Consider the following 9,290-nt stretch of genomic DNA (forward strand, 5'->3'; position numbering starts at 1 on the left):
TTACAAAACAAGTAGGCATCCTTAAATAAGGTAGGCCAATAAAATCCACTTTCCAACACTTTTCTAGCAGTCCGTTTAGGTCCAAAATGACCCCCACATGCAAAAGAGTGACAGAAAGTCAATATAGATTGGAATTCACTTTCACTTACACATCGCCTCATTATTTGGTCAGCACCTTGTTTCCAAAGATAGGGATCATTCCAGACATAGTACTTTGCATCGCTTTTTAGTTTGTCCCTTTTCGCCTTGGGCCAACCTGCGGGCAATTTGTCAGTAACCAAATAATTCACAATAGCTGCAAACCAAGGAGGGGATGAATTAATAGAAAGTAAATGTTCTTCAGGAAAAGACTCCCTTAATGGTAATTCCTCCTCCGCTACCAGTATTCGACTTAGGTGGTCAGCTACTAGATTCTCTGCTCCTTTTTTATCTCTGATTTTCAAGTCAAATTCCTGCAGGAGCAATATCCATCTTATCAAACGGGGTTTAGCGTCCTTCTTGGTCAGTAGATACCTCAAAGCTGCATGGTCAGAATACATAATTACTTTAGCACCTAGCAAATAAGGTCTAAACTTTTCTAAAGCAAAAATAACAGCTAAGAGTTCTTTCTCCGTAGTGGAGTAATTGAGTTGAGCGCCATTTAAAGCTCTAGAGGCGTAATATATTGCGTGCGCCGCTTTCTCCACTCTCTGTCCCAAAACTGCTCCCACGGAGTGGTCGCTGGCATCACACATAACTTTGAATGGGAGATTCCAATCAGGGGGTTGGATGACAGGTGAAGAAGTGAGTAGTTTTTTCAACTTCTCGAACGCTTCTTTGCACTCCTCGTTGAATTCAAAATTGACATCCTTTTGCAAAAGCCTGAAAAGTGGTGCCCCGATCTTTGAGAAATGCTTGATAAATCTGCGATAGAAACCTGCATGTCCTAGAAAAGAACGAACTTCCCGTACAGTTACGGGGTAAGGTAAAGCAGATATCACATCTATTTTAGCTTTATCAACCTCAATTCCTCTAGACGACACTACATGTCCTAGAACTATCCCGTGCTCAACCATGAAGTGTCATTTTTCCCAATTGAGCACTGGGTTAGTCTCAATGCATCTTTTTAAAATCAATGTCAGGTTATCTAAGCAATCGTCAAAACTATCACCATAGACACTGAAGTCATCCATGAATACCTCAATTATTCTCTCCACATACTCAGAAAAAATGCTAATCATGCACCTCTGAAATGTTGCAGGGGCATTGCACAATCCAAATGGCATCATTCGATAGGCAAAAGTGCCAAAGGGGCAAGTGAAAGTTGTTTTCTCTTGATCCTCTGGTGCAATTGCTATCTAAAAATAACCAGAGAAACCATCTAAAAAACAATAATAGGCACGACAAGCTAACCTTTCAATTATTTGATCGACGAATGGAAGAGGAAAATGATCCTTCTTGGTCACCGCGTTCAATTTGCGGTAATCGATGCACTGGCGCCAACCCGTAGGCTTTCGAACTGGAACGAGGTCCCCTTCATGATTTTCTTCCACAGTTACCCCTGCTTTCTTTGGCACCACTTGGACTGGACTCACCCACGGGCTATCTGAGATAGAAAAAATGATTCCCACGTCCAGAAGGTTGATTACCTCTTTCTTGACCACTTCCATCATGATGGGGTTCAATCTCCTTTGTGGTTGTCTTATCGGCCTAGCATCCTCTTCCAGGCGAATTCGATGCATGCACACGGACGGGCTTATACCCTTTATGTCCGCAATTGTCCAACCTATAGCTTCCTTATGCTCCCTTAGAACCCGTAGCAGCTTATCCTCCTCCCTGGGTGATAATTTGGATGAGATTATCACTGGTAACGTCCATTTTTCACCTAGATAGGCATACTTTAGATGCTCGGGCAGAGGTTTTAACTCCACTTCAGGTGCCTGCACGATAGAGGGTAATAGCTTTAGGTGTGGTTCAGGCACCAATATAGGAGCGACATCATACCTTAGAGAACTTTGGCCTAGTGATTGCAAGGCTCCAACCATTCTTTGCAAACTGACATCTAACTCCATTTCACAAGTTGCTTCCAGATCCAAATGTTTGGTGATTGCTGTCTCCAATTCATCCCTGCTATTAATTTCAAACACTTCTTGCACCAAAGGGTCGATTACACTCATAGCGAAAATAGCATTAGAATGACAAGGATATCTCATGGCCTCAAATATATTAAAATGAACTATTTCTCCATCAAATTCCATCGTTAGGGTGCCCTCACTAACATCAATTTTTGTACGAGCCGTGCTCAAGAAGGGCCTCCCCAACAAAATTGGTGATGGATTTGGAGAACGTTCATTACCCATATCAAGAATATAAAAATCAGCGGGGAACACTAAATTGTTCACTTGCACTAACACATCTTCTATCACCCCATCGGGATAAGCATTAGTCCTATCAGCCAATTGAATTATAATGCCAGTTTCCTTTAAGGGACCCAAATTTAGAGAAGCATAAATAGCCTTGGGCATCACATTTATAGAGGCTCCTAGGTCTAACATGGCATTCCTAATGCTAGTGTTCCCGATTTTACAAGGGATAGTGAACATACCTAGCTCTCCACACTTGGGCGGAAGTTTTCTTTGAAGCACTGCGGATACGTTCTCTCCCACAATTATCCTTTCATCTCCCCTCAATTTCTTCCTATTGATGCATAGGTCCTTCAAGAATTTGGCATACCGGGGTACTTGCTTAATTGCGTCAAGTAAGGGGATATTTATCTCCACCTTTCTAAACATCTCCAGAATTTCCTTTTTCTTGTTATGCTTTTTAAGCCTTTCCAACCTGCTAGGAAAAGGTGGTGGGTTAGGCTTAACTGGAACCACTGGGGTACGTATTACCTTTTTATTTATGCCGGGCGTTCCTTCTTCCTCAAGCTCCTTCTCAATGCGGTCCTCATTCTTGTCCTTCGGAGCTACTGGTGCTGGTCCTTCAACCTCTTTCCCACTCCTGAGGGTCATTGCACTTACATTCTTGGGATTCACCTCAGGTTGGGATGGCAGTTTTCCCTTTCCCTAGGAGTCCAGTCGGTTGACAATTGAGGCCAATTGACTCATCTGATTTTCCAAGTTTTGCATACGTGCCTCCATCTCTTGACTGCTGGCTTCAGTGTCCTGCTGAAATTTCATAGTGTTAGAGGCTATGGTTTTAACCATGTCTTCTAAGGACATACCTGGGTTAGAGGAAGGTTGATTCTTTGTTTAATATTGTTGCTGGAAGCCCTGTTGTCTATTGGGGGTGAAATATTGTTGCTTATTTCCCCCATAACTCAGATTTGGATGATCCCTCCAACCCGGATTGTATGAGTTGGAATAGGGGTCATACTGTCTACGTGGCATGGGCATGTTACCAGCCATGTTTGCTTGCTCAATTCCCTCCTCTTGTAACTGTGGGCACGAGTCAGTGGTATGACCAATGTTCGTACAAATCCCACACACTTTGGCCTGCTGTACATTTCCTACAGCTATCTGTCGAACAAATGAGGTTAATTCAGATAACTGCTATTGAATGGAAGATGAGCTTACCTCGTTGACCTTCCTCGTAGGAACATCCTCTCTTGTACCAAACTGCTGGCAGTTCTCTGCCATTCGCTCGATTAGTTCCCAAGCCTCTTGGGTAGTCTTATTCACCAGTGCGCCTCCACTTGCTGCATCAATGATATTTCTATCGTTCATCAGTAGCCCCTCGTAGAAGTACTGAATCAGCAGTTGATCACTTATTTGGTGTTGAGGGCATCGGGTGCGCAGCCTGGTGAACCTCTCCCAATATTCATACAAGGATTCCCCGTGAAATTGTTTGATGCCACATATTTCCTTTCGCAAACTAGCAGCTCTGGACGCAGGGAAATATTTTTCAAAAATTTTTTTCTGCATCTCTGGCCACGTGGTGATAATGCCTGCAGGTAGACAGTATAACCAGTCTTTTGCCAAATCCTTGAGAGAAAAAGAAAAGGCCCTTAACTTACTTTGTTCATCAGTTACTCCCAAAGGCTTCATACTCGAACACACCACATCAAATTCCTGCATGTGTTTGTGGGGTTCCTCACCTGACAGACCATGAAAAGTAGGCAACAAATGTATTAGACCAGGTTTTAATTCAAAAGCTACATTTTCACTAAGGCGAGGGAAAGTTATGCAGAGAGGTTGTTGGGTCAAGTTTGGAGCGGCCAACTCCCGTATTGTTCGTGCATTTGCCATGGTGACTTCCTCCTAGTCCGAATCACTCGAGTGATCACTATGCAGATTTAACGATTCCACCTCCGGATCCAGTCCTTGAGATGTACCACTGGGCTGCTCCTCTCTGAGCTGTCTAGTCTCTTTCCTAGTTCGGCTTGCAGTCTTCTCTACTTCAGGGTCAAAAATTAAATCGCCTGTACGAGAAGAACGAGGCATAAACTAGAGAAATATCAGAAAGAAAGAAAGAAAGCAAAAACAGATTAGATTTAAAAAGGAACAAATAATTAACGCCAGTCCCCGACAACGGCGCCAAAAATTGACAGGTGCCGAACCTGTGCAATAATAAATACCTTCAAACAAAATATAACTTCTGTAGACAGTGATAAGTAGGGTCAAATCCACAGGGATTGGGGATATTTGTTTTCTTTTAAAATTTCGATTGGAATAAGGGGGATTTTATCGGAGTTAAACTAAAAATAATTAAATAATTCACTGGACCAAATAATTAACTAGCACGAATATGAAAAGGAATTAAATCAAGAATATATAAATTCTAGCCAAGGATACAACTACTCAGGCACAGTCCAATTATCCGATCATTGATGCAAGAGAGATTCACTTAATGTATTAATAGGCTAGTTATAGTCGTTGACGAAGTCTGACGACCAATTTTTTCTTAATTTATTGATAACCAAGGTACGACCGTTGATTACCCCTAATCAGAAAATACTCCTAGGTACGACCATAGGAATTAATTTTCCAATTGCATTAGCAACTAGAAAAACCTAACCCTAATCAATAACACGCTACGAGAGTTATTTAAATTAGATTGCATGCTCCCCCGATGTGTAAACACACCAGTTGCCACTAATATTAATCAATCAAACAATTACGGATTTAACTGACTAAATTACACGAGATTAATAAATCACATTGAACATCGGGCCCTTGACATCCAATTAATAAATAAATCCCATGAGAACTCAAGCAGACAGCATGCAAATATTAATAAATTGAGGAACACGTGAAAACTAATTAGATCTCACAGAATTTCGAGACTGCGCCGTCGAGTTGACCCTTGACTAGATTGAAGACTTAGCCACGCCGCATAATTAAATCACCACACAAATTAAATGCTTGCAATGGCATTACCTTTTTACTAGAAAGCAAGGAATAAGAGATGTTTCCCCGTTGGGGAATATTGTCAAACACCTAGCGTGTGTCAGAGGCCAGTCAAAAGAAAGAAAACTAAAAACTGAACTAAAAGCTAAAACTGGCTAGCCTACTGCTTCTGTCCGTTCTCTACTTATAGAGAAACAAAAAGAAGTTGACTCAAGCTACCTAGCCTACGGTCCCATCACAATTAGGAAGCAAGCAAAAGATTACAAGGAAAAAGCTTCTCCTCGTGTGTTTCTCTCAAAAGCCCAATTGAAGAAAAGCCTTTGCTTCTTCGTGGTCCCCGCTGATGTCCCTCTTAAAAGCCAAAGGAGATTACTAATGCTCTCTCCCGTAGGACTTGAGCCAATGAAGTACACAAGGTGGGCCCTTAGCCCAATTGTCTTTTGTTCCCTTTCTTTTTGGTAGTTTTCTGCTCCATTCCTGGAATTAGACCCAAGTACCAAATATAAGTAGATATCGGCAATTAACACAATATTTGATAGGTATAACAGGGGAAATGAGTAATAAAATTACTATCAAATAATGCCCTATCATAGTTCAAGAGGGAAAAAACATATCTAACCCGAAAAAAAATCCACCACCACCAAGTGAATGAAAATAAAAAGTCATAATTTGTCTCATAAGACCTGATGTTCTCTATGTTGATAGAAACATAGAAGCAAAATTAGATAAATAAGATTAATGGAATACATAAGTTTCCAATTTTTGAGGAAAATTGTAGACGGACAAAACTTCTTTCTTCTTGTAACTAAATCAAAAAGATACTTACAGAACTAAAAGCTTCAAAGTTAATTAAAGAAAAGCAAAACCCACAACAATACAGAAAATAGAACATAAAAGATGTTTGCTCCAAGAAATGAAACTTCAAGCATCATTTGCACTTGGTATGAAAAATTATTATTCTAATCTTTACAAATTGTAGCCTCACATATGATCTGATGCAAAACTTATTCTTTCCAAAATTGACTTATGATCTGAATGCAAAACTTATTACTCTAAATATGATTTGAATGCAAAACTTACAAATTGTACAGTACAACAGCATTAGTAATGCAACCACAAACTGATTAGTAAAAGGCATAACAGAAGGGAAAAAAATTTCCAACAACACTGACGAAAAAGCATCACAAGCCTGATAGCAACTCAAAAAAATGATCAAACATGACACAAGAAAAAGGTGCAATAGCTGCAACACAAAAAAAAACTGTTAATGGAAAACAACCACCAAAGAAATCACAAACCAGTTTCCTAAAAGCAATGAAAAAAATGCTTGCACAACAAAATACGACAACCATTAGCATCAAACAAGTTTTAATAGAGGAGGAGAAAAACATGAATACAGAGCAAATCTAAGGTAGGAAGACAAAATATGTATTCCAGCAGGAAATCCAAGTCACGGGTATTTCTTTATTTTTTTTGCCTTTTTTAGGGTGGAATCCTAGAACTAAAAAATAACCCAAATAGCACATGAAACAAGCAAAAAAAGCTTAAAAGAAAGGAAAACAAAAAAAATTCTAGGAGGGAAAAATGCCATAACAGAAAGGATTTTACTGGGTAAAAATCCAACAAAAAATTCCAAGGTGTAAAAATGAATACAAACAGCCATGAAACAAGCACAAAGAACAGCTGAGAAGTGCCAAAAACAGCAATACCACAATAGCTCAGACATGGAAGAAAAATAAACAAAAAATAGAGAGAAAATAACAAATTAATGAAGGTAGTACCTTAATGGATAGAAGATGCTTCAGTGCTTGTAGCTCTTTCTCAGACGAAAAATAAGAGTGCATAAATTGAAAGCTCCACAGATCTACGCTCTATTTGCATTCTAGATAAAACAAGACAAAACATCAATGTAACCAAAGTTTTAATAGAAAAGAGAGAAAAAAAATCACCAATTGATAGGGTGTTAATTGTTAGTAATTTTATTGTTAATTTCTCTCTTTGTTCTTACCAAATATTTGGCCGTAATTACGGGAAGGGGAGCAAACAAGTGCAAAAAAGGAGACTTTCTTGAGAAAAATACTCCACACGTAGGAAGCTTCTAAAAGATCCACAACCGGGCCCCACATTGTACCACAAGCAGATTGCCTTTCCTTTTGCTAATTGGTAGTTGACTAGTAATTGGTAGTTTACTAGCAATAGAATTCCGAAACAGAAGGAACATTCGCGGGCCGGCTTTTGCTCTTGTTTTCTTTTTGATTATTAAGATTAGAGACAGTTTTGGCTCCCTTGGTTTTTAGGGGGTCCAGTTCCTTCGTTTATTTATTTCCTCTTTTCCGTCCCTTCTAAGAGAACGACTGGAACATAGCTTTGTTTTCGATAATTACTTCTGCAATTTCGCATGGGATTTCCTCCATGTAGATGAACTAAGTTTCTACTTCTAGTCAAGGAACAACAGAGGCTTTGGTTCAATCAAAAATTGTGAGATCGGATTAATTTTATTTATTTCTCTTATTTACTGGTATTTGCATATTCTTTATTTGCAGTGTTTATGGTTGTTTCGTTAATTAAATATCTTGAGCCCGGACTTTGAATTAATTTAGCAACCTAACGTCAATTAGAGCGTTAAGTCCGTAATTGTTTAATTGCTCTAAAATAGTGACAACTGGCATGATTAACTTTGTGTCAAGAGAATACGCAGACTAATATAAAATAACCCTAGTAGTGTATTATTTGGTTAGAATAGAACTCCTCTAATACGTAAGGTAATTGGAGAATTAAATCTTATAGGCGTACCTAAGATTATTTCCCGATTAGAGTAGTGATTGACGGACGTACCTCAGTCATCGAAATAGTAAGGAGAAGTTGACTGTCATCGCTTGTTTGGCAGTTATAATTTATTTATTAGTTAATAATTGAAATAATCTCTGCATTGATGATCAATTAGTTGAACTATTGCTGAAGTTATTTCTTGACTAGAGTTTAGCTATTGTTAATTTGGTTTTAATAATTTGACATTTAATTTTTAGTTGGTTATTTATTTTAATTCAAGCCGTTTAATTATTGCCATTGCTATAAAAAAACCCCCATTGTTAGTTTGAACTTCAAAAGAGACAAATATCCTCAGTCCCTGTGGATTCAACCCTACTTATCACTATCTACAGAAATTATATTTCGGTTGAACAGGTATTTATTATTGTACAAGCTTTAACAACTTGTCAATTTTTGGTGCTGTTGACGGGGAATGGTGTCAAATTAATTTGTTTCTTTTTGAATTCATCTTGTTTTCATTTTTTGAATTTATCTTTCTCTTATTTTTTATATAGTTTATGACTGCTAACATTCCGTATTTTGATGATAGACTGGATTTTATTTCTGAAAGGGGTTAAACTTATTTTGCCTCAGGTTATTCAATCGACATATACCCCGCATTTCAAGATAGCCTAAGTGTTTCAATCGATACTTTTGGAGATTTTTCACCTCAATATCAAACGTGGTATGACCCTTATTCAAATGGGTATGATCAAGGATGGTGGGATGATTCCAATTTTAATTATACGACCAGCCCAATGGGTTTTCAAGAGATTTCATCAGGAGACACAAACGAGCATTCGTAACCTGGCGGATCAAATGCATCTATTGACCTCCGGGATGACGGATCAAATGCATCTATTGATATCCAGGATGACGCAATTAGCTTCTCACATGTGTAAAGAACTGCCCTCACAGACTAACATCGACATTGAAGAAGATGAGAGTGCAATTATCCTGACAAGTGACATGAAGCTGCAAGAGTCTCAAGAAAATGGATCTAAAGATGCAGTTAAAAAGGAAGTTGAAGTGCAAGAAATGAGACCCCAACATCAACTCGCTCAAGTGAACAATCTCCAAATACGGTGACATTTCCTCCATTCTTTAATCAATATTCTGCTGACTCTTGTTCTTCAATTCTTGTTAGTGAGA

General features: G+C 38.7%; 1 protein-coding gene across 1 annotated transcript; it reads right to left on the reverse strand.

Annotated features, from left to right (window-relative positions):
• Positions 1-1,061: 1,061 nt before the first annotated feature.
• On the reverse strand, positions 1,062-2,993 carry LOC113780158. Its single transcript, XM_027325972.1, has 2 exons — positions 1,446-2,993; positions 1,062-1,337 (listed from the first exon to the last, which is right to left on the reverse strand). Exons 1-2 carry the CDS (start codon positions 2,991-2,993, stop codon positions 1,062-1,064), a joined length of 1,824 nt encoding a protein of 607 aa, XP_027181773.1.
• Between the last annotated feature and the right edge of the window lie 6,297 nt (positions 2,994-9,290).

Source organism: Coffea eugenioides, chromosome 8 (assembly GCF_003713205.1).
Source record: "Coffea eugenioides isolate CCC68of chromosome 8, Ceug_1.0, whole genome shotgun sequence".
NCBI lineage: Eukaryota > Viridiplantae > Streptophyta > Magnoliopsida > Gentianales > Rubiaceae > Coffea > Coffea eugenioides.

Bases quoted from the DNA above. Each gene is read 5' to 3' on its own strand.
- LOC113780158 (XM_027325972.1), bottom strand. From the start codon at position 2,993: ATGACCCTCAGGAGTGGGAAAGAGGTTGAAGGACCAGCACCAGTAGCT. The intron at 1,338-1,445 runs GTGACCAAGAAG...GGTTATTTTTAG, and splicing joins ATTACCGCAAATTGAACGCG to ATAGCAATTGCACCAGAGGA.